This window comes from Salvia splendens, chromosome 3 (genome assembly GCF_004379255.2).
Source record: "Salvia splendens isolate huo1 chromosome 3, SspV2, whole genome shotgun sequence".
NCBI classification, from domain to species: Eukaryota; Viridiplantae; Streptophyta; class Magnoliopsida; order Lamiales; family Lamiaceae; genus Salvia; species Salvia splendens.
The window spans coordinates 3070729-3097275 of NC_056034.1; the positions used below are offsets into that span (position 1 = coordinate 3070729).

Consider the following 26547-nt stretch of genomic DNA (forward strand, 5'->3'; position numbering starts at 1 on the left):
ATTTTTTTCATGAACTAAAAAATTGACATATAATATCATGAACTTTACCCGGGTTGTTGGAATTTTCCATTTGACTCGACCGTAGAGTTTTCCGGTCGAAATAATGTGCGCGTGGCAAGCCTGAAATCTGACCTGGAAAATGCCAGAAATTCATTAACCCTAAAAGTCACAAACATTTTCCATTTTTTGGTATTTCCCACGAATTTTTCTCATTCTCTCGTCACGATTTCTTCTCCCTCCTGTTGGGATTTATGTCGTAATCCAATTTAGGGCAAAAAATTGAGACTGAATTGGGAGTGAATTATGGTAAATTTGAGGATATTGTGGGTTAAAATACGAGTAAGCTTATTTTAACACGTTAGTACACACTCAACAACCACGTTAGCTTAAAAGGACACGTCAGCTGAATAATTTTTAGTTCGTGGGAAAAACCGGAAAATGTGAATAGTTTGTAACTTTTAGGGCAATTTGTCACGTCAGCAGCCACGTCAACTTATACACTCAGCAACCATGTTAGCTTGCTTCATGGTTGGAAAACCCGTCGTGGAAAAACGGCGACTGAATGTAATGACATTATACGCCAATGTTTTTGTTCATGAGAAAACCGAAAAATGAAAAAAAATTGTGACTTTTAAGGCAAGTTGCCCTTAAAAACCAAGATTTTAAATTTAAATTTTTTTATTCAAATACTAAACTAAAAATATACTATTATCTCTTATCCCTTCTCTCACTTTTCCCATTTTCTTTTCCTTATTATGTGTATTTAATTTTTTATCCATCTTTCTCATCGTCCACTTATTTATATTTAGTTTAATAGTAATAAATATTCAATACACACCAAATTTAATAAAATAATTTTAATTTGATACATACTATATTATTTTTAAAAAATTAAAATAAAAGATTATATTTTATAAATTTGCATTATAGGAATATAATGTTAGACAATATTGAAGTCTGTGTACTAAAATAGTACTCCCTCCGTCCAACTTTAGGAGTCCCAGGTTTACTATATTTGGATGTCCCACTTTAGAAGTCCCGGCTGAAATATCTCATAAATGGTAATAGATCTCACATTCCACTATCTTTTTTCACTCACATTTCACCAACTTTCCTTTACATTTTTAAAACTCATGCTGAACTCAAATTAGACTCCTGAAGTGGGACGAAGGGAGTATTATACAATAAGAATAGTGTTCGTGGCTACTTTTACTATTAAAAATAACAAAATAACTATTTTTATGTACATAATAATAAATCTTTTAAAAATGATTGTGTACAAAATATTTACTCCATCCGCCCTCAAAGAATATGTATTTTGAGTTCGGCATGAGTTTTAATGCAAAATTGGTAAAGTAAGAGAGAAGTTGAGAGAAAGAATAATTAAAGTATTTTAGTGGGGAATGAGTCCCACCGCATTAGAGGGAAAAGAGTTTCCAAAATTAGAAAGTAAATATTCTTGTGGGACGGAAGGAGTATGATTTATCACTTTAATTTATTATATATATATATATATATATATATATAGGAATGTAATCAAATGCAAACTCTAAATATTGTACAAACTCCAAACTACGATCTGAACCCTTAAAAAATATCAACATACGACAAAATAGCAGCAACAGAAGATGTTAACACAGTTACGGTTGATGTTGTGTTGATATTGTGTTCACATTGTGTTGACATTTTCTGTTGCTATTATTTTGTCATCTGTTGATATTTTTTAAAAGTCCAAATCATAGTTTGGAGTTTGTACAATATATGAGTTTGCATTTTATCACTACCCTATAAATATATGGATGTGATCAATTGCTAACTTATCTCTTAATTATTAACTACAATTAATTTAAGACCGTACGATTTTAGAGATCTAATGGTCTATATAAATTGTCATGTATAATTTTATTTTTTATTTTTTAATACTCCCTCCTTCCCAACTTAAGACTCTTGTTTTGTCATTTCCATCCTTCCCAACTTAATAGTCCTATTTCACTTTTACCATAAATGGTAAGTAAGCCCCACATTCCACCAACTTATTTCACTCACATTTTATTGTAAAAGTAACATATATAAGTAAGACTCTTATTCCACTAACTTATTCAACCAACTTTTCTTTACATCTCTTAAAACATGTGCCCTAACTAATTAGGTCTCTTAAGCTGGAACGGGGGGAGTATTAAAAAGATAATAACAACTATCAATTTAGGAGTTTCCCACCTAATCAAACAAACCCTAGGTTTAAGAACACAGTATCAATATAGTGTTTTAAATATATAAACACGAAGACATGAGAATGTCAACACAGTTTCATATTGACATTGTACAAGCAATGTATTGACATATTATGTAAGATGTAATGATATAAACCTGTTTTACGAAATTTATGAATATTTACGAAAGTTTTATCAAATTTTGACATCGAAACATATGCATATAGGATCTCGTTGAAATCCTTATAAAATTATCTTTAATTCGATATATGTTGTGCGAAAAAATAATTTAAATCGAGAAAGTTATATGCATTTAAAGTTTTGAGATATTTTCAAAAGTTAGTTATAACTAATATGTTGTTAATTGACATTACTACACTAATTGACATTTTTTTGCATGATAGTGATACTCGAGGTTGAATGATCTTGGCCCTTGATTTGATGATCTAATGCCTATTATATAGTTGTAGTTAGCAATTTAAGGGGTGATTTAGTAATATAACACACCTCTGTAGTTTGATGTAGGGGTGGGTAGGTACGGTATATGTTACCAAAACCACCGTACCGTATACTTTATCATAAATCCGGTATGTGAAAAAATCATATATTTACCTTACCAAAATTTTCGGTATACCTTATCTTCGGTACGGCGAAATTTCATACCGATACCGTACCTCATTTTCGGTATACCATACTTTTGCGCTATACCTAACTTTCAACATCAATAAAAATAGATAATTTGAGCTTTTAGAATATTATTTATATTTTATAATTTTAAAAATATATTAAATAGATATTTTATTCATAATTATATTTATATTTCATAATAGATTTTATAATTTAAAAATATATAAAATATATTTTATATATAATTATATTTACATTTTACGGTATATACCTTAATTTATGGTATCTACCGAATTTCGGTATGCAGCGGTATACCGCGGTATATGAAAGTTCATATTGTTACCTTACCGTACAAAAAATCACGATATACCGAAAATTCGGAATTTTCAGTATTTTTTTTGGTACGATAAGGCCAATATACTTCCTTCATTCCAAAGGGTATGAACTATTTCTTTTTTCATCCGTCCCTGAAAAGTATGAACTTTCTAATTTTGGAAAAGTCAAACAACTTATTACCCCTACACATTATTTTATTTACAACTTATACTATTACTATTAAGAACTTATACCACTACAATAATGTGGACTCCACTCTCCACTAACAATATATCCATTACCATTTCTCTCTCTTTTCTTACTTTTCCCTTATTTATTAAAGGGTTATTAGCGTGTAAATACATTAACTTTCATCATTTTCTGATTTTTTCCCCAAACTTTTTTTAATGTAAATACATAAACTTTGATTTTTTCTGATTTTTCCCCTAAAGCAAAAATTAAAACTAATGTGGCAAACTAAAACTTACATGGTAATCAAAACGATATAGTTTTGATATTATTATTAAAAAATTTAGAAAATGAAATTCCACCTCACTAATCTCATTATTCTCATCTTCTTTCTTCCCCACTGCCTTCGTTCCATTTCACAAATCTCCATCTTTTTCGATCTCCTTTTTCAATTGCTCAAAACATATCATGAAAACATAACTCTCATCCTTGGATTTAGGCTACTCATAGATTTATTCAAAATTTTAAACACACCCACAATTTAAAGGCAGATCTTATCGTACACAATACAAAACACCCTGTTATTTTACATTGTAAGCACAAGCCATTTATATGAATTGGATCATAGACTAAGAATAAATATCTCGTCTATTATAAAAGGCTATCATGTTCCAAAGCATTCAAGTTTAAATCAATGTTTATAACATTTACGAATGCAGTGTGACTGTTCACTAATCTAGCAAACAACAACAGTAAAAACCAAGCCTAAACATAAATGATAACTGCGATGAGAAGTAGAGAAACCAAGAAAATCCAAGAATGAAAGTTGCATTTTGTCATACATATTTTTCTGTGATTGAAAGATGAAAAGTCAAAAGAAGATAGAAGATGAATGAAGATACAGAGATATACAGGAGTGAGAAAGAGGTGAGGTAGTATTTTATTTTGTTTATTTTTTGCGACATCAGTTTTAATTTTTGCATTAGGGAAAAAATCAGAAAAAAAATCAAAGTTTATGTATTTACATTTAAAAAATAAAATTTTGGAAAAAGACCAGAAAATTGTGAAAGTTCATATACTTACAGGCTAATAACCCTTTATTAAAACTAAAATATCCCTTAACTAAAAAGTTAAAATTGGCAAAAACAGTCCAAAACTTAAATACAATTACTTGTTAAAACTAAAACACTACACCATATACAAGAATATGATGAAATATGTTTTGCATTTTCGTCTATTACTGGGTAGATATAAATTATGCCCTTAATAATAAGCTTTATAGTCTATCTTCAATGAATGCAAAACAAAGCCATATGATGAATTTACCATGGACTTCAATCCAAGTTTAGATGGTCAGAGATGTCATACATAGAAGAAAACTACCAAGTACCAACAGTCTTTACATTTTAGATAAATAATTCAATAACACTTCAAAAATTAGGATTGCGAAAGAACAATAGGTCCCCAGTAACCAAGTGAAATTCAGGGATATCAGTTTATGAGAAAAGGAGATGGATAACAACTGAAATTTGCATAATACTTCTCCGGTCTAAAGATAAGGAAGACACTTGTTCAAATAATGGTGAGACGCTGCAGCAACACTGTCACTGCATATATCACGTGTCTGGGCCTTGGTCCACGTCTGCCTCTAGTGGTTGCTCGAGGATTATATTACAACTGTTCATAGTACGAGCATCAAGAAGACCATGATTCCAGAGTTTGATCATAAATAACCTCCAGCACCTGTATAGGATGGAAGAAAAGAGTTGAATACAATGACTGGCAAAGTCACGGTGTACGTGTGGCAAAATTGATCAATAGCAACCTACAAATCCTAAACAGCAGTGGGCATAAACACTTGTTGCTGACCAAGCGTCAGTCTTGTAGCATATATAGAAGGAATTAAATAGGTTGATAGACAAATAACTTTTCAAGGAAACAGAATCAACCAAAACGGGATTGTGAAACCAACAAATTCATTCTGAGAAAATAAAGTTGGGGAATATAGCAAATAAAGCTAAACGGTTTTCATAGGAAAACTCAGCACAGTAGAAGAAGCTACCAAAGTAGTGCTGGTATCTGAACAAGATCCTGTTTGTGCAGTTTGGAGAAAGCCTCGCACGCCCAAGGAATATGACCATCCGCCAATACCCTGCCATCATGATAGACCAAATTAAAGAAGAAAACGTATTGACCGCTTATGCATTTTTGCCAATGTACAAATCCTGATCTACATGCTGTTTTCCTTGAGAAGTTTAATACTAAAGTAGCTAGAAAGAGAAATATGCTGCGGTTGTTTTGCTGTGCTGAATCCTAAAAGGTTCTTTTAGAGTTTACAGTTCAACCAAGAAAACTTTGCTCCACTCAGCAGCAGCCCGAGGCATTCTATAGAAAATAAAACTAACTAAAAGAGCATTGAGCAGTTGACAGCCCATCTTCATGACCAAGAAAATTATATTTCACCCACCATGTGTATTTGGATCGAGCTACTTAAGAGGTATTTGGAGCTTGATTCTTCAAAACCAAATTCTGCCTCTTTTAGTGAGGCTCATTATCATAAACTATTCAAGCTTTAGTGTGAGATACTTGCTCATTGGGTTGTGAGCAAGTTTGATAATGTATCCACAAGCTAGGATGAGTTTACAAAACTGCTACTGTCATTTACATTTCGCACTTATACTAGTGACAAGTGTGTAATGATCTAATCAACCTGTTCCATTATGAAAAAACTATGAATTTAGCACATAAAATATTTGTTTGAAAAGAAAGTCTGTCTTGGAAAGGATAAATATTTGAATATGAATATAGATTGACAAGGCTTGCTGAGCCTCGATTAAGCTTGAATAAACTCATTCAGCCATGCCCCTTCCATATGTTCGATAAGTTAAGCTCGAGCTTTGCAAAATAATAGATGATCCAAACTAAAACTTTTCAATACCATGTACTGTAATATTCCTAATTTATGTACTTGACATATTTGTAAGGTAGCAGTAGGGTGGATTACCTATGTTGGACAAACAAGGCACAAAAAAACACTTAAGAATTGATTACCTATGTTTGTGCCTTGTTTTCAGGTACTAAAAGAACTTGACAATCATCTCTAAACCTAAGAACTGACTTGCAATCAGAAAAGGTGGAAAGTTTTCAGTTATTTTTACCAAGTTGATTGATGCATTTCTCAAGGCTACAGCACAGATAGAAAAGCTCTTTCTTTGAAAGATAATTAATCATTACTATGCAACAGTAAATCAATAGAGTCAAACAACACTTGCAGAGTTGCAGACATGTAGCGCCATATGCTTTTTGGATATGAGTTATATTTCTATCCATGAATTGTCTTAACAAATTTGTGTCTGTGTCCATGTATAACAACATGGTCTATGAGCAGATTCTAATGAGATAGTAAAAATGGAAGAGGTTATAAATCATAAGTTGCTGACCTTTGCTTCCTGACAAAAGAGTTCCAAAGATGCATCAACCGCTTCTCATCTTTTGTGACATCCACAAAGTCATCCAGCATCTGCTCCACATCAGGAAAGCATATGCAAACTCAATATGATGAATCTCCAAAAACTTAAACAACATGGTGATACTGTGGATAGCAGAAAGAGTTTAACTGATGTGATGCTGTGCCTAGGTTGCGGGTACTCAAAGCCGCAAAGAAAAAAGTGTGACTTAAATGCTAATATCAATTAAAAGATACATATCCTGAGAACAAAATCCAGTTTAACCAGAAACCCAATTTAGTAAGATCAGGGCAGAGAATTGAAGAACCAACCACGAGGCTGTTTGTCATCTTACTTGACGTAGATGTATTACAACCCCAAAAGATATTTTAAATTTATGTTAACGTTCAGTCTTTCTTTGGTCCATAAGAAACTTGCATTAAAAAAATCTGACATTTTCAGATACAGAATATTTAGATAAATACATCTGAACCTAGTTTTATAGATAGTTGATAGTCCTACCTACAAAAAGATTTCATAGCTATCTGGTCACAAAATAAAGGGTTTAATATACATGTGCCCATGATAACAGTGAACAGGCAGGCTCATGGCAACAGTTAATCCCACAAAAATAATTTAGCCATAAATTATTTTTGGCATGTATAGAATAACAACAAAGAAGTTGAGAGAAATTATATTTCCCATCTGGCTGAAAGCTATTGCAGCATTCACAAAGGCCAGGTTTCTATGGTATTGCAAGAGATCCTATACTACTGATGCGAAAAAGGACTTTGAACTACATCAAATGCAGCCTGATAAACACAATTAAATTGTAGTATTATATAAATATCAAATGTAAATGGGACTATCAGCTACAGTTGCAGTGTTCATTGCATATTCGCATGTTTGATTTCTATGATTCTATCCACTAAATTCAGTACGATATACATGGGCGACTCGACCTATACAATAAATCAAAAACTATATAGTACAGTATATGGTAAAAAAGTAATTCAGGCCAATGTTGTTTATAATTTATAAGTTACCGTTATTCTTCGGGCTTTTGCCTATTGACACACACCCAAACTGTCAAACCAAAGCAAATTGAAACTCAAACTGAAACACTTTACAGGCAAAAATTTTGGAGCAGAATAAACAAGTAATGATCAGATAGACTGCATACCCTTCGGTCTTCAAGATCTGCAACATCATCATCAACTTCATCCTCACTGTCCCGATCTGATAAGACTTGCTCCATGGCCATGGGCTGTTAAATTGCCAAATCATTACTTCCAGATCTATAAAATTAAAATCTTGAGATTCTCTAAGCATAGCATGTCACACTAGTTTCTCAATGTGTTAATTGTTTTCAAAATGCAACACTGTATACCTTTCAGACATGCATAACCCAGCCTCAAAGTTAGAACAATTTAACATAGTAAAGTGACTGAATCAAGCCAGGTCATCAAAAGACAGGTACAGCACCAGTGATGCAACACACATCCTAAAGACAAAGGATACATAATACATTCACCACCTTTTTTCTTATACTTGGTAACAAGCTTTTGACAGCATGAAGACTATAACATTCACTGACAAGATAACATTAATAAAGAATGTTTTATTTCTAAGTACTACACACCCCAACTCAAATTATTTGTAGAAAACAAATTTGAACAGTTTATCCAACAATTTTAGACACATTAAAGTTGAACCCAACAGAACTGTACTGCATTACACGTGGTTTGAAACTGAAATATATGACATACATTCATGTAGAAACGCAAAAGTTGATACGATAAAAATGATCATTGAACCACTCACTTGCGCTCTATGAGAGTGAAAGAACTGCCGCTTCTGCAAGAGTGCACGACTGTAGCCAAAAAGAGAGAAATAATAATAATAACCAGTCAATGATCATATCACTTCGACAGGTAAATTACAGTGGGGAAAAAGATCTAGCTGCTTAATACGACTATGAAATATGAACTCTGTTTAGCTGGCTAAAAAAGAGAATCAGCTACAACCCTGAAGTATATAATAGATGTCATTTAACGTATTAAAACAATTCATTGAAAATACCATCCAAGTAACAAAAGCGCAGAGTATTATTGTTGTTTTTTAGGTGTTCAACAAGATGACTCTACGAAAGTTCCTCTGAAACCACATTGTAGTATAAATATAGATGTCGAAAAACTATCGACAAAACAAGTCACTCTTCATCAATATAATATAAATGTCAAAAAAACCTGGTAGCCAAAAAAGATAAGAGAGTCAAATCAAGCTAAAGGTAGCATATCATGTTAAAATGTAATTATGAGTTCTTTGAGAGTCTTTAAACTAAATCTGAGGACTTCACTTACTTTCTAGGATCAGAGCGTTCAACAGATAATTTCCTTGTCTTTGCAAACTGTAGTAATGCTGGATGCGCAATGTTTCCAGGTAATGACTGGACACATTCAGGGTCTGCATATGAATGAGCAGTGGCAGATGAAGCTCTGGGACTGGATGCATCGCGGTCTGCACTCTCTTCTACACCAACTAAATGTCAGATGTAATTTTCTTTTCAAGTTTATAGACAGCTAAGCATATTTACATGGAGTAGTATTTTAAACATGTTAACTTTTTTAGTTAATTAGCCCTTGGGAGGCAGCTAAAGGAATGCTGACGGGAAAACTTATACCATGTACAGTTTCGCATCAATGTATTTTAAACATGTTAACTTTTTTAGTTAATTAGCCCTTGGGAGGCAGCTAAAGGAATGCTGACGGGAAAACTTATACCATGTACAGTTTCGCATCCATGTAAAGGCTATAGCACATATAAGGAAGTCAATGGCCAAGCAAGCAACCTAAAAAGTTAGTATATTTCGTTATGCAGAAACCAGTCGGTTATATTTAAATATTTCTTTTACATTTCATTAAGCAGAAATCAATGCAGTCAGTTTCACACAATTCTTACACAATTATACTACTGTTCAAAGAATCTGAGCTTCGGGGACCAAATGCAAGAAACTCATCACTTGTGAAGTTTAGAGTAAAACCAACTGCTTTACACTTCAGCATGAAAGCAAACGAAGAACTAGCTAGTAATGATTCAGCAACAAGGCTACTCTGCTGGATAAATTATCGATGCTGATAGATAATCTCTTGCTATGGTTAAATATATAAATAAATTATTAATATGCATGAAAGAGAAAATAACACAAATAACCAAGATACATATTGCATGAATTACCAACAGTCTTTTCTCTAAGCTCAATGATTGATCCCGGCATTTCTGAATCTAAGACAAGAGGATGCACAAACTTTGGATTCTGCATTGGGCTCTTCATTTTTCTGCGCCGTGGAGCCTTTGAACTGTGTTGCACCCAGATAATTTCACAACATTTAACTTTTTAAAATCCCAAACAGCTTATTCTGAAAATATTTAGTCCACCCAAGGCATACCAAAGGAAAAATGTTTGTTGCTTAGGATCAACACCAGCTGCAACATTCTGCACAAAACAAAGTATATATGTTAGTCAAATTCCTTATTACAATTAAGAGACATCACATAGCTATATGCACATCAATTACACATTAAGATCTATTTCTCAGGCTTGGGAACATCAATGCCAAAAAGATATGGGATGTATGTAATCAAATGCAAACTCTAAATATTATACAAACTCCAAACTCCTCAACACAGAGAGTCGACCGTTGATACTGGGTTGACATTTTCTGTTGATGTTATTTTGTCATCTGTTGACGTTTTCTAACGGTCCATATCATAGTTTGGAGTTTGTACAATATTTAGAGTTTGCATTTGATTACATCCCAATACTACCATTACCATTTACTGGCTTACTGCACACAATTATAGCTTCAGAAACACTAACAAACATGGGAAGTCAAAGCCAGAGAAAAATAAGCAGACTGACCTCAGATCTCCATGTATCGGTTTTTACAGATATATTGACAGCTTGAAATTCCTCTGTTACCTACACAATTTCTTCAGGAATCAGTATAGTTTTATAGGTATACTGTCAGCTCAGTGACCTACATTAAGTTTACCAACCCAAAATTCAAAGTTGAAGAGGTCATGGCAGGCGGGCAGGTGAAATCTGAGACCCTGTTAAATAAACTTCAGGAATCAATGCATAGTCAGGAGAGCATTTTGCACTTGGACAAAATAAAGACTATAAGATTTTACAGTACCTTAAAGCTTGCACATTTGACCAAGCAGAAAGGGCATGTAAAGTCCTCCGTTACTGTGTATACATATTATTAAGTCAGCCTTTTCACGTGCAGCAACAAGTAAGGATGAAATGCACAGCTTGCACAAAGGTACGAGCCAGAAATACTCTGAAGAATAATACTCCCTCTGTCCCAGAGAAACGTTCATTTATTTCCAACTTTGGTATATCCACAACAACATTCAGTTTTCATTTTTGGACACTACCCCACCACAATCCCTTTATGCTTTACCATTACTTTATCAATTTATTCACAATATTACTATCCATGGCCCATCACTATAACACTACAACAAAGTAGGACCCTTTCTCCACTCATCACACAGTCACCTAACAATTTCTTAAACCCGCGCCATTAAAAGTGATGAACATGTCTCTGGGGTGGAGGGAGTATGCAATTCAGAATAGTAACTAAAACCAAAGATGAGTTATGTTTGGCTATGGGTCTTATGAACAAACAGATTTTCCTTTGAAACAAAGGCAAATCATGCAGGGAGAGAAACTAGAGGCCTCTTCTACAAGAATGGTGAACAATGGCATGCTAATACCTTCAGTCCTCTGCAACTTGTTATTATAGTATCTGTAGTTGAAAACAACATTTCCAGTCCTCAACCTGGACGGCAACAATCAATAGGATAGTATGAGGCAATGAGATAAGAAGGATATGGAATGATGCATTTGCTGCAGGAAGAAAGGAGAAAGTAATTATATTTATTTGTACTCGTTTAAGGCATGTTTCTTTTTTAACTTGTTCAATCTTACAGTTGCAACTACAGGGAGATAAAACCACAGTTCACAACTTTACATACTACAAAGTAAAGAGAAGAGCCCATCACATTGTTATCAACCATTTCATACATCATTAACTTTGTCAATTAATATGTTTTTCATGATGCAGAACAAACAAGAATACATTTTATAAATCATCAATTCATTTTCATGATGAAAAAGTTTGGTTCAGACTTCAGACATGGCTCATATAGCAGTAGAGCAATATCCAGAAACATAGTAAGATAAGCAGAGTCCATATTATTGCAAGATTTTATTGTGAGCTACCGTTTACAGTCGGTAACATGAATTACAATAAAACAAGCTGCATTTCCATCTTTTAGCAGTTTACAGTTTTAGAGATCAAAAGTATGGTTGCTAAGGTTTTGGTTAGCTCAATATGTCAAAACGGTCTTCAAGCTTTTGGTAGGACAACCCAACTATATTTGCAAACGCTGAGAGTAGGACCCAGGCCATTAAACAACCCATCTGTCTACCACCCCTTAGGTTGACATGTAACTATTTCCAGGTAGTACTTGTGATGAACTGTAGTCAGAATAAGCAACACCATGAGATGTTCGTCATGAAGTCAGGGTATATGGTAACATTGAGACAAATTCCTAATTGCTTATTTGCTTTTTTACTCATATGAGTGATGCAACACTGGCTACTTTTGACAGACAATGTGCATGAAATATATTAAGTGTTTGTGTTGTGGTTATGCAATAATTCACCTTATAATCTGAGGCAAAGTGGAGGAGGGAACGTCATAATATGAGAATGAATCATACGGAGATCTCTGCTTGAGCCCAATTTCTTCTGCTGCAACACGGACTTGCAGTTGTTGAGACAAAGCCTTTGGTAAAGCAGACAAACAAATACTAACAATCAACAAAAAGCACTATCCAATGGTAGATCACTAAAATGTTAAAACAGGGTTTCTCTGGGTGTAAAAAGTTTTGTTCTCTGTAAAATGGGAACATACCATAGCTCCAGCATGGGGACTGTGAAATGAAAAGCATCTATCTTCTCCAAAACAGCCCGTCTGTGGAAAAGAACTAGTTGAGAAAAGGTGAAGGAAATAGAAACTGAGAAATGTAATTAAGAAATGATGAGGATGACTAATTTACGAAGTCAAACTTATTCCTCCTTTAGTTAAAATATTAATAAAAAATTCAATAGCATTAACTAAATAAGAACTAGGTTTGTAGCCTCAATTATGCTGTAAACTGGGAGTGAGACATATGACAGTGATCAGAAATAGCCAACTAAGCGAGTACAAGAGTCATAACAAACTAATATGATACGAATTAAGGGTGAAACTAAAGGTTTTAAGGCCTCAAGAAGACATCTGCATTACATGAATAACGAATACAGCCTTGAGTACCCATAAAGTAACTACTGCTATGCACTGAATGGTCAACACAACCAAAATGTCCCTTAAGACTACAAAGACACCTCCAATGTTATAACAGGCACTAAGGTTAGGCAGGGAGTAAATCAGGGCCTAGCACCATCGTAGATGCAATAAAGAGGCTAATATTTTTCTTTGGTGAAGGGGTATATGGATGGCCAAGGGCCACCATAGGCCTTGGCAGGACCTATGTAACAACTAGTCACCTCAAAGAAACAACGCAAAATAAAGCCACTACATCAACGGAGAAAAATTAAAATACATATATGAGGAACGAACATAATAATTATCCCATTCATGCTACTGTATCAACAGAAAAGAGCATGTCTTAGCTTAAATGATGGCTTTACAAAGATATACAGAGGACAAATAAATGAATTTTCTTAGATCTTTTCTCAGGAATACGGCTAACTTTGACTACTCATTATGATAAAAGCAACCCAATAAAGAAAAGGTGTCCCCAATGTAGCACATTCAATTCCAAAGGTTGGAAAAATAAGAACAACACATTTACAAGTTTTAGAAACACCAGGAAGTATATGATCACCATATTTCAGTTTCATTATTTTATAATTACTGCATACCTTCAGGAAGCAGGAATGCAAGTCAACAGATGACAACATCTCAGCTCTCCCCCCACTACTCAAGTGAAGCAACTCCATTGGAATCTTACCCAGGAAACAGTGACCTCCAACATTAGCTATCATCAATAAGGAAACACTTAGGCAGGATGACCAGACAAACAAAAAGAAGAAACTAGAAGTGGAAAGAGAAAGATAGGAGAGGGCAAATTCTAAAGCCTCATTAATAAATTGCAATATGAAAAGAAAAGGACAGCTTCTAGTGAAAAGAAATTACAAGTAAGATGAAAATGCATATTATGAGAGGCAAAACTTAACGCCACATTAAAAAGAAATTGCAATACAAAAGAGAAACTTAAGGATCGAATTCCATATTGATTTTCACGGATACCCATGGAACAATGGTTGGAAATTTGGCATATGCTCAACATGACTAACCACTAAAGAAAATTTGAAAGCCGAAAACAATGTACCTAGTTCTAAAAGATTGGTTATATACTAATTATTTATAGGTGAGTACACAGGAAAACAATAGAGCCAAGTTTGATGTCACATTCCCCTTCAAGTGTACTTACTTAATCTTGTTTAGATGAATATGACAAGAACAAGAAGTCTAGAACACGAAACCTTGCAGCTTATAAGCACTTGTTTACTAAAAGGAAATCTAAAGAGATTCTCCCACTATTTAGATAAGACATTTTTTTTTGGTCCTAAACATATAGCCATTTACGATTTTGATCCATAATATTATATTTGATAGCTTTGGGTCCTTAACATTATGAATTGGTCCATTTTTTGTTCTAAAAGTGATGGAGCCGTTAAAATTGACGGTCAATGCGATTTTTGCCCCCGATTAGTAACCTAAACACTATCATGTGAAACCCTTAAACACTAGACTAAAGTCTTTTTTTGGTACTCCTAACATATGAGCATTTTACATTTTTGTTCTAAACATATGAACATTTGCGCTTTTGATCAAGAACATTATGTTTGCTAGGTTCGGGTCCTAAACATTATAAATTTATCCATATTTTGCTAAAAGTTGACTTGGTCGTTCAATTTTGACGATGTTAAGGTTCAAAATCTCTACGATGTCCGGCCATGAAATCACAGGTCGATGGCACATTTTGAATGGAAAGGTAGCGCCTGAATTCGAGCATGTGACAACGGCTCATGGTTGGCCACACCGGCAACCTTATCAATGAAAGGATGGTGTAATAAGGCAGTGGCACAGCTATCGACGACAGTGTCGGCACGGTTGAAGGGCTAGAATTTTCTTGTAAAACAAAATAAAAAATAGTTAATAGTAATGTTTACGCGTTTATTAATAGTGTCGTAAATTTTGAGGAGAAGCGACATTGCATGCGTGAATTCAGGCGCTAGCTTCGCCTCCAAAGTTCATAATGTATAGGACCTAAAGCTAGGAAACATAATGTTTTGGACCAAAATGGTCAAATGCTCGTATGTTTAGGATCAAAATGAAATACAAATGCTAATGCCATCTCTTTGATTACAACAACTATAGTGGAGTATTAAAAACGTATCCTAATCTAATAGGACAAATCTATCCAACATATTCAAACTCACCTGGAAACGATGGTGCATCTGTTTGCTCCTTAAACAATTCCGCTACAAGAGAGCAGCAAACCATGAATTTTTGCAAAGATTGTATCCCTTAATGTAGACACCAAATATGGAAAAAGCATACCACAGCTAACAAACAAAATTGTAAGAGAGCCAGATTTGACTTCAGCTGATAGTTTATTAATCTCGGGAAGAATGAAATTTGCTTCATCTTGGTTCATTGCATCATCTTCAGTACATTTAGTCAATATACACTCTCGTCTGAATCGATAAACTGCAGAATCCTGCATCAATAAGAAGTCAGAAAGGTAGAGAGAGCAACTGAAGGTCAGCAACTGAAGGTCATAACAAAAACTAATGAGTTGAGCAGAACTCAACACTACCTCTACAACTGCAGGACTATAAACGGGTCTTGCCAACATTATACACAAAGGTAATAGACTTTGAATTTGAGATTCATCATTTGCAGTTGACGGTAGGGAGATTGTCATTTGAATCCTACAAAGAAAGCAATACATATGTAAACTACATCAGTATTGCAATTTGAATGACAACATATGCATCCCAGATTCCAACTATAAAAAAGCATACATCAACTCGAGAGACTTTGAAAAAGAACAAATAAAAAAAATTAGGATGAAAATGGATCGGTAGTGGTAAGTAATATTTGAGGGATGACCAAACAGCGCATTCTTGTAAATATGTCAAGATTGTCCATTGTGATGAACCTTCACACACAATCAGTATTTTGGCAAAAAAGGGCAATTTTATAGGTCTACCCAGTCCAAGGATACCAATACCATACAATGCTTATAATAAAAGAAGTACGGAATAGGAACCAAGGGCTGAGAAAAGGGACAACATAATATTTATCTTCGTAAGGGAATCCAATACTTCATGGTTTTACAAAAAGTTGATAAGTACCAAGCAAGTGTATGTGGGATAAGGAACATTATTGTTCATGCATAACAATATAATTGGTTGTGAGTGCTTCGTAAATCTGTAGTAGGAACATGGACAATATAAATGTTTGTGAGTGCTTCATAAATAGTGAGAGCAGTTCCTAACTTCTCATGGCGACTGAAAATTCCAAATTAGTTTCAAAAAAAGAAATCTTGACAAAACGCAATATATATAAAGAGTTCTACCTTTTCTTGTGTTTTGCTTGCATTTTGTACCGTAAACATCTCTGAAGAAAGGATGGCTGCAGAAGAACCTGCCTCTAGTTAGAAATTTCTATCCAAAATACATTTTCCAATAAACATATACTCCCTCCGTAGCTTCTCTACATTATTCTCCCACTTACTTTACTCTCTCTCCACCTTAACTAATTATTATCATTTTCCCAATGTGTCCAAGTAGCGAGGACGGAGGGAGTACATGAAAGATATCAAAATTTATTGTTGGCAAAAAGCTGATAAAAAAATAGCCAAAAAATCAATAACTAAGTACTTAATGTGTGCATATGCTGATCATCTAAATCCACTACTGAGTATTGACATGTCAGTACGAAATGAAGTAATTCCTCAACAAATAGCACCAGACAATTCCATCATCATATCCAAAAAGGCTTTAAAAATATTTCTTGAAAAAAGAAATAACATGAGCAACTGAGCAGGACTAAGGGGAAGAGGAAGCAGCAAGATGGAAGAATCTTACGTTTCTAGCAGCACGGCGCTGAAGAATGTTGTACAATTCAACAGGCTTGCAGTAAATTGAGAGGCTTTCCTCGGCTGCAATTTGCTCTTCTGGAGACAAATGCGCACGGGGATCTTGACGACACATATGGTCCGCACCTTGGGAGTAACTGCAATTGCAAACACAATTCCTGTTCCAAGAATTAGATTACACTGATGATCCCAGCTGACCCCTAATAATCAGATTTTGATGCTCCACGAACTATAACTAGAATGCACAGGATATCCTAGTTGACCCCTAACAATAACATTTCAAAATGCAGTCAACTTGGTTGAAATTAGATGCCAAATTTATGAATCTATCTGACACTTGTCAAATTAAAGACTTAGGGGAATACATAATTCCCTGTTCATATAATAAGTGGAGGATCTCAATTCAATGTATCAGTATTTGGAAATAATTATTCAATCATCAGACAACATATTTTCCAATATACTATGAGAGCATGGACATCACAAATAACAACTTCTTGTAAACCACAATGCAACCTGAACAATGGTTCAACAAATGAACAAAACTACAAGAAGCAGTATTGAGCAAGTGACCTATAGACCTTGCAGCTGCCAAGCATCCATAAAGGTTTCATGGAATATGAATGATATAAAAGCTAGTACTCCATATGATTGGCGTCTATATAACACGGATACTTCACTTTGTTGCCGTATCGCGTATCGGATACGTATCCGATACCGATACGCGACGGATACGCGACGGATACGTATCCTGGGCGTATCCGCGGGATGGGCCGTATTGGGCCGGGAAACCTCAGATTCGATACGTATCTCGGTGGATACGGCCCAGTTTAAAGCCCATCTAAAGGAGCCGGCCCGATAGAATTAACGGGCTGGACCAAAAAGCCCATTTGTGATGTAGCCCATTGCAGCTGGATGAACAAATCTAGCTCTATAAATAATGATGCTCTATACAATATAAGATTCCACACAATTGAGAAAGCCGCAGCTAGGTCAAAAACTCCCCGCCTCCATAGATTCGGTATGTTATAATTCAGTTTTATGTATCTATTTTTGCCATCGCTTTTCTATGTTATAATTCAGTTTTTTGCTCCCCCAATTCAATTCAATTATAATTTCAGCAGTATGGCATCTCCAAATCTGAGTGCTACTGCTGCTAGTTCTATCATGTTATTTTGAGTGTAATAGACCTTTAATGTCTCTATGTTGAATTAGAATATCTATTTTGTAATTTATTTTGCACTATTATTATTTATTAAAAAAAATAGTTAAAACGTATCCGCGTATCGGGTTGTTTGGGAAAGAGCCGTATCCGCGTATCCGTATCCTTCGGATACCGATACGCGTATCCGTATCGGTGCCGCATAGATTGGCGTTATTTGCAACTTAATGGGCACAGAAAGTAAACTCCAATTAAAGAATCTCACAACCACTCAATGCACCATTAATGCTTCCGCGTGTGAGTATCAGAATAAACACTTACGCAGTTTCACGAGCCACGAGAGGTATGCCCGGCATCCGTTGCTAGGGCTGTAGTATAAATGAATCAAGCGGACCGGAAAAGAGGCTGGAGTTCGGCTTGTTTAGACCAAACCATCAAAATCCTCTTCCTCTAGGGGATAACACAACCACGTTTCTAGATTATGCCCCCTGCAAGTGCACACTGCTCGATAATGGCTAATCGCAGCTGCGCCTAAAACAATTGCATCAAAACAACAATTAGTTTCTAATCGCCTACTATATGATACTCATTATCATACTCGCAATGAAAATAGGTTATCAAAGAGCAGCAAAGCAAAATCGCGTTACAAAGTAATGGGGTCGTAACCTTCAATGGAGAAGAATTGGTGGAATTAGGTGAAATAGAAATTGGAGTTCGATTTTGTGAATTAGGGCTAATTAGCAAAATAAAGAAGAGGGCAACATGGAATTGATTTAATGCTCGACCAGCTCTACCAATAACTACTGGTAGCATTAACCCCAAAACTCATTTTCATATCAAAATTAATGTCAAACCAGATCTATTAGGTTAGGGTTGCGCCATATGGTCATAAAATTTACAATAAGGATAAATTAGTGGTAATTCATAAAAATCTTTAAAACTTAAATTTTACTACTATATTGTATAGCTTTTCCAATTTTATTTTTTTTTCGCATACCATATACTCTCTTCGTCTACGAAAAATAGACTTATTACTGGATAGTACTAAAAGTTTTAACGTGAAATTAGTAAAGTAAAAATAAAAGAACAAAAAGTGGGTAAAATATGAGAGAGAAGACAATGTTATATAAGAAAAAAGTTGGTAAAGTATGGGAAAAAAGTTTTCATTTTTAGAATAGGACTATTTTTCGTTGACACCCAAACATACAAAAAATGAGATTATTTTTCGACAACTGATGGAGTCCTAATTGTACGTAGATTCCGTGGAAATCTAAATTGCATATAGTCTGACAAAAGAATTGCATGAAAAAATAATTTGTAGTATATTTCTATAGCGACTTAAACAATAATGTCCCTCATCTCATTGTTATGGTATCCTAACTCAATGTACATAATGCTGAATAATTTGTAATGTTTAAGTATGTTTTCGAATTTGCATGCAATTGTTTTAATGAAGTATGTTGATGTTTTAGTATCCTAAGTGCAGTGTATGTAGTTTACTTTCAGGCATATCAATTTTTCAATGTACCTTACTTGACTAGTTTGAAGCCTTACTCTCTTCGTCCACCATTTAAAGAGTCATTTTGACTCGGCACGGGTTTTAAGGAATTGTTTAACTTTGTAAAAAAAAGTAAAAGGGGAAAGTGAGTGGAATGTGAGACCCATTTAAAGTATTAGCTTTATATTGAATTGTGAGTGTAAAAAGTTAGTGGGAGGTATGATCCGCGTACTAAAAACGGAATAATGTAAATGGTTCTATAAATCGTGGACAAACAAAAATGGCAAAAGAGTTATTTAAATCGTGGACGGAGGAGAGTAATATATTTCCAGTTCATGTATTCTGTAAATATTTCTAACCTATTGAGGGAATGGATAATTCAGTATTTGGAGAAAAATGCGCCCTTCATGATATGAGGGGCATTTTGATCTATTTTTTTTGTTACAATATAGGGTAGAGCCTTTAAGAAAATAGGATCTAAAATAATTTGAAAATGTAGAAATATTAAAATCAGTCCTCCCTCCGTTCCATAGTAGTGGGGACATTTTTTTCGGCATGGAAATTAAGAAAAAGGTGTGTAATGTGTTAAATAAAAAGATACGGAGTAATAAATTATGAGAGAGGAAAAAGTAGAGAGAAGAAAGTAAGATGAAGGAAAAAGTAAATAAAAAGAAATGTGTTGAAATTTACTAAAAACTGAAATGACTCTACTAATGGCGATATAACAACTGATGAAAGGATTACGGCAAATTTTTGGGACTGATGCCGTAATGCCTTGTGTTTCTACTTTTATTCATTTATAAACGCACACCTGAGTCATGTCTGTTGCTTCTAGAGAGAGGCTCTAAGTAAGCGATCGATGCTTCAAACGCACGTCCACTGACATATTTATAGTTTCCAATGTCTGCATTCTGACATAATGACCTCAACAGACGTTTACAAATGTGGCATCTAAAATCTAGAATAGAGATTAAAAAAAAAACGAGGCTAGGTCCAAACACATCATATGGCTATCACTATTAAACCAGTTATACAAACAATATACAGAAGAAGAGGTCATCATATGGCTTTAACAATTGGAGATGGGATTGGGGGGACCATTGTAGTGTGAAACACATTACAAAAAAACAATAGAAAAGAGAGTATAAATACATATTGCTAAAAGAATAAATATGCCTCGTCACTCTCTACCTGTCAATTCAACCACTGCCTCCTCCACAAGCTCTTCCAGCAACTTCACTTCAATTTCCTTACCTAAATTATCCACCTCCAGCCTCAAATTATCCACCCACCCACTGCCCACCACCTCCTTCCTCACCACCCTCTCAATCACCAGGCTGTTGTCGTCCCCACCATCGCATCTCAACTCACTAGAAAACCAAGCACTCATCCGAGCCCACACCTCCTCCAACATTCTTGATGATGCACTATCCAACATCTTGTCAGGAATGGCTCGTTGGGCGGGGCCCACTCCGTATCCTGCTACATCCATTAGCACTGCATTTACACAATCAAACACAAGCTTTTGCATTGATCTCTTTTGCCTCCGCTTGGCCTCATGTACTATGTCCTCGTCATTTAGATCAATGTAGTTGTCTCTTAATGATGGGTTCAGAGGGCTTTCAGGCGAGTGCCATCTTGCCAAAAATGTGTTCGATTGCATCTCACCATGTAACCCAGCTACATATAGTAATGTCTCGACTAGAAGAACCCATTCTCGTTCTCCTTCCTCGGTTCCTTGGGCAGTTGAGGATTCCTTGATGGTGTATGACGAAGCTGTGTCCATACACGAATCATCCCATGACAGGGTACGAGCAATAGAGCCAATAGGCGGTGATTTGTCAATCAAGCTCAAACTAATTGCATTGTGTGGCAACTCATATCCTGAAAAAGAAACCCAGACAAAATAATTAGCAATCAATACAATACCACCAGGAAGGAAAAATGCAGCCATTGCAAAATTCAGGCAACAGAGACTGTACCATGTTGATCAGGCTTGTCATAATGGGGAAACACTTTCGTTGTGTGACCACACTCCTCAAAGGGTGGATCTAAGACGGATATTGGACTCGGCTGCTCCTGATTTTCAGTGAGATTTCCAGATACAATTGGTTCTGACATAGACAAGTCCGGCTGCAAATGTTGGAACACATGATAAGTCTCTAGTTGGCAGTTCGAAAAAATAAGATGATAAAAAAATTAAGATAAAAAAGAAGAGTATGACCCTGTAATACTAAGTACTTGAGACACAAGAAAAAATCAAGCAGAAGATCTTTTGACAGATACCAACAAATTACATGTAACCAATAAGGCAAAGCTTATAGGCAAATCTAATAAGCACACATCACAAGTTACTGAGAGATTCTGTGTATTTCTTTTCTCACTAGCTACAGCTCAATCACCATCTTGATGGGCTCTCTAACCAATTTCCCCCCTCATTGGTCCCACCCACGATCCTTTAACTTCTCCATCGTGATCAAACTTCATAGTAGCCAAGCCAGTTGGAGTTTTGTAAAAACTCTATATGCTCTCTCCGGTAAATAGCACAATTATCATCTTGATGGAAACCATACGAATTTTCTTCAAGATTTTTAAGAGATTCTTATAGAAAATGGGTGTAAAACGTCAAAAGAAGCATTTATGTGAGATTGATGATACACCTAGGCATCAGCTAAAAACTCCGTGTAACACATTTTATGTAACTAATCTGCACCAGTAACTACTCATGCATCAAGTTGATAAACAGTTGAAGCAATCAATAATATTACATGATGATATTACCTCCGGAGATATCAGGCCCTGCTTGAATATAAGATTTGAAGAAGATGCTTTAATTGATGTCTCGAGCAGATCAGCTGGTACAGAGTCCTGCCCTTTGCCAATAAGACTTTCAGTTTTATTACTGACAATGTCTCCAGGACAAGAGCGGCATTCATCTTTGGTGTCAGATGCAAGGAAACTTTCTTTACCGGTCTTTTTATTCCTCGAGGAGAAAAAACTTGAAACTTTCCCTTTGAATGATTTGGAACTTCTTACCTTTCCGTCCTCCTTCGAAATTTCCATTTTATCCTTCCCAGAAACTGGAACATCAGCATGTATCCCAGTTCCTAACTTATTAGATGATACAGGCAGAGACTTTGACCTGGTGAGATTTATTGTTGAACCATCCACAGGTCTGTTTGTCCTCAGTTCACTGAATAAAGGAGAATTTGCATCCTTGGTTTCTTGATTGGAACTGCCTTCTTCCCCAGATGAAGCTACTTTCTTTGTCTCAGAAAGAGCAAGCATCTCACCCAATGTACTGGAGCTTCTCCGAACATGTCTTTGTTCTTGACAGCTCCCACTAGATGCCATCATAGCCCACCTTTCAGAAAGACGTTTCTTTGCTTCTTTGCAAACTGAAGACTCTGGAGAATAAGATGCTCTACTAAAAGAGGATGAAAATGGACTGCCAATCCTATTGACATAATCCCATGAGTGCCTAGATACAGGTGACACAGCTTCTGAATCACTGAGATTACCAGCTGGATACTCAATTTCTGATCTATTGAATGAACTTTCATCAGCGACATAGCCATTAGAAAAGACTGACGAAATCAAGGTTTCATCTCTGTGGTGCCTGCCAAGTTTTTCACGCATTTGCTGAGTAATTGCTTTTGCAACTTCTCTGGATTCCTGAACTTCATTGTCTTCTTCGTTCCCAAAAACCTCTTCATCATGTACTCTCGCTGACTGGGATTGTGGAGAGCCCACAACCTTATCATCAAGTATTTTTCCCAGGCTTGGTTTGAGAACAACTATTCGAGTCGGTTGAGCAGGATTTTCATAATTCTTCCAATTTGCAGAAGGGGAATTTCCCAAATGGCCTCTTTCCAAGCCATTCAGCTGACCAAAGACACACTTTTCCATCTGTTTCTCTTCTCTATTCCCAGCTCCAGCAAAATCATGACTCCCAGCCATCTTCGAAGGTCTAAGAACAGTGATACGCTTTGTCTCAGGAGGAGGAGGAATGGACTGCAGATCGTAAAGTTGCTGTGAAAATGCAGAATTTGGTTCCTGCAGACACTTCAGAAATAAGTCTTTATTGGAATTCAAAACTTCCAACGCATCTTGGAATTGCTTAGATTGACGAAGTTTTTCATCCATAGACAGGCGTTTTGCTTCAACAAATTTCTGACGAACAAAAGCCATCTTTTTGTCCTTTGGAGGTTCATCATATCTCCCCTTACGTGTTGATTTTTTTGATTCCTGCCATATTTCATAAACATCTTTGAATTCATTTGGCTCTACATAATGAAAAAATCCATTCTGTTGTTCCCAGTTACTCATAGGTATCTCTGAATGACGCCGAGGATGTCCTTTAGAATGGTTTCTTTGCGTTGCTGAGCCAGGTTCCTGTTGTGGAAGGGAATCAAGCCCCATTAACTTTGCAACCAAATTAGGTGGACTACGTCTAGAGTCAACTTCTTTACACATCTCTTGTGCAATGAGCATCTTCACAGGCTTCACATTTGTTTTTTTATTTGAAAATGTGTCTGGATATTCAGATACAATCTGCAATCCACACACCATAATTAAACATATTGTCCATGCAAATTCTGGAAAACATTGTGGCTAATTACAAAGTGATAGTTCAGTTACCGCTTTTTCTTCAATTTGATCAAAAGAAGGACTCATACTTGATACATCTGATCTGCTCCTTGAGACAGGCGAACCTGTGAAAAAAATTGAAATATGTCATTTAGCAAGATCACATTATGGAATACTAAAGAAAAATGCTACTACAACAAATGGAACTTCAATGGCCCCTTAAAAAAAGAAGAAAATTAAGTTGAGGTAGGCCAAAAAAGAGAGGCATATCGCCCAGAAACCTAGATGTTCAAATTATGAGATATCATATCAGCAACAAATTTAAAATCCAGCAACCATTTAGGCATTTACAAAACAATTAGGTAATAATCATAAACGTACATTCAACCAGAAGAAAAAGTCACAGGAAAACCGAATTAAGGGGCCAATAAAAGACAATTCTGCAATATAAATAATTCATCTATAATCTGAAGCATATATAATGGCCTCTTAGAATGTACATCACCTTCATGAGAACTCTAGAATTCAGCAAGGAAATTATAAATATGCAACAGAAATTTAAAGTAGAACGAATGCACACCATCTCGATGCGGTTTATCAGTGAGAAGCCTATCTGCAGATACACCAATGTTCACCTCGAACAAGTTCACCATTCTTCCCAAGCACCCTGGATATGTCTTTTCAAAGTTGCGACTTTTGCCATTGTTAGAAGTACCATTCATCTCAATATCTGGTCAAATAATATTTAAACTCATATAGCATTAGTACTACTAGACAATTAGGTAAAGTATAAAGGCCGAAACAGTTGATTCCCCTGCTACATCACAATACCTCAAAAGCGAAAAAGTGATAGCCAGAAGAAAAGGCAGATGTCCAGCAAGGAAAGGACTTCAGGAATCTGCAGCTTTCAATCTGAAAACAGAAAACAACTTTAGAAAAAAATTTAACCACCGCAGCTAACCATACATCACCCAGAGATTAAAAGAAAAGCATAATAAAAGAAAATTTGGCAAGCAAATCGAATGGAAATTTAAAAGATTTGCCTTGAAAAGACCGAATCTAGAACACTAAAACTGGCAATGCTAAAGAGAAAGGAAAGGGGGGCAAATCGCGTGTGATAAAGAAAATAAAATAAAGCTTACGAAATGTTTACATCAAGAGGCTGCACCAGTGAACAAACTCCACTTTTTCACCAACACAAAACGAAAAGAGTAACCAAGAAAAACCTTCAGATACGAAAAATAAACACCACGTTCTTGGTAAGGCGATAAAACTAAGAATAATTTGCCGATCAATTTTTTTTGAAAGCCATGTTTGAACCTAAATCATCAGCAAATTTGGTCAAAAGGCAAATCCGGATGCAAAAATCAACGCGAGGAACACCGCCTTTAGTGCTAAAGGAGAAGCTTAAGCATTAATTATTCAGCAAAATAAGCTAACGGGAAAGGTATACAGAAGAAATTGAACATTAATTGAAATAAAAACCAAAAGTTCATGACTTTATTCATAAATCATTGGACAGAAAAGCTGCACCGAGCGAATCAAAAAGAAAAACACAAAAGCTAGAGTCAGATTCGGCTCATTTCTTCACCTCCGGAAATCGAGATCCGACACAGTACAAAACCGAGAGCGTCGTAGATGAAGCACCGCAGAGACTCCAATAAACATCAAGGGAAAAAATTACTGACTCTTCCAACGCCTAGCTCCAACAATGCGAACGCGAAAAAAACGAATCGCTCAATCTATCTTGTAACGGAAGCAGCAGCGGTTTTAGATGCAAACAGCGGCGGGGAACTCCACATACGCGTCGGAGTGGAAAAACGCGTCGAAATCGCCGGAATCTTACACACCGGTAAAATGTCGCCGGAGAAAGAGGGAGAGAGAGAGAGAGAGATTTGTTTGCTTGTGAGGAGCGAGGTTAGCTTTTTTCTGCTCCACCGACTCCGTGTCGGACTCAGCCCCTTTTGTTTATGTGATCTTTATACAGTCTCGATTACGTAAATAAATGTAATTTACAGAAAATAGCAACCGTTTTAACTAAAAAACTTTAAATAGTTTTTAAATAACCAAAAAAAATCATTATTTCCTTGGATATTTCTCATGGGTGGTCCTTGTTGTTTCGTGGTTAATCTATTCGGACCCATATTGATTTGATACTAATTTAATTTTATTGCTGCAAAAAAAAAGGGCGATTCCGTCGCATTAGCAGTCCCCACACTCCGAACTAATTTAATTTTATGAGCAAACATAGAGTTG

The 26547-nt window shown here is 35.6% G+C and overlaps 2 protein-coding genes and 1 long non-coding RNA gene across 10 annotated transcripts; 1 reads left to right on the forward strand and 2 right to left on the reverse strand.

Moving 5' to 3' along the window:
- Positions 1-4655: 4655 nt before the first annotated feature.
- On the reverse strand, positions 4656-19043 carry LOC121794380 (polycomb group protein EMBRYONIC FLOWER 2-like). Of its 8 annotated transcripts, none has more exons than XM_042192520.1 (22): positions 18870-19038; positions 18525-18734; positions 17031-17199; positions 16520-16575; positions 15755-15869; positions 15496-15655; positions 15375-15416; positions 13791-13906; positions 12778-12837; positions 12527-12648; positions 11573-11637; positions 10987-11039; positions 10832-10900; positions 10710-10769; positions 10237-10283; positions 10025-10146; positions 9151-9253; positions 8612-8660; positions 7971-8054; positions 6782-6861; positions 5404-5493; positions 4656-5084 (listed from the first exon to the last, which is right to left on the reverse strand). In XM_042192520.1, exons 2-22 carry the CDS (start codon positions 18557-18559, stop codon positions 4958-4960), a joined length of 1824 nt encoding a protein of 607 aa, XP_042048454.1. In that variant the 5' UTR covers positions 18560-18734; positions 18870-19038; the 3' UTR covers positions 4656-4957. The 8 variants fall into 8 exon arrangements, 7 of the variants coding, with proteins under 7 accessions (XP_042048454.1, XP_042048453.1, XP_042048450.1 ...); XM_042192519.1 differs by having other exon boundaries at positions 9151-9319; positions 17031-17178; positions 18870-19037; XM_042192516.1 differs by having other exon boundaries at positions 9151-9316; positions 18870-19037.
- On the forward strand, positions 17671-18319 carry LOC121794382. Its single transcript, XR_006049287.1, has 2 exons — positions 17671-18062; positions 18163-18319. It is a non-coding gene; the product is annotated as an uncharacterized LOC121794382 (long non-coding RNA).
- Positions 19044-20689: 1646 nt separating the features above from the next.
- Positions 20690-26259, reverse strand: LOC121794383. Its single transcript, XM_042192522.1, has 7 exons — positions 25883-26259; positions 25123-25203; positions 24872-25021; positions 24343-24416; positions 22483-24255; positions 21684-21834; positions 20690-21585 (listed from the first exon to the last, which is right to left on the reverse strand). The coding sequence occupies exons 3-7, from the start codon at positions 25011-25013 to the stop codon at positions 20882-20884; spliced, it is 2844 nt and encodes a 947-aa protein (XP_042048456.1). The 5' UTR covers positions 25014-25021; positions 25123-25203; positions 25883-26259; the 3' UTR covers positions 20690-20881.
- Between the last annotated feature and the right edge of the window lie 288 nt (positions 26260-26547).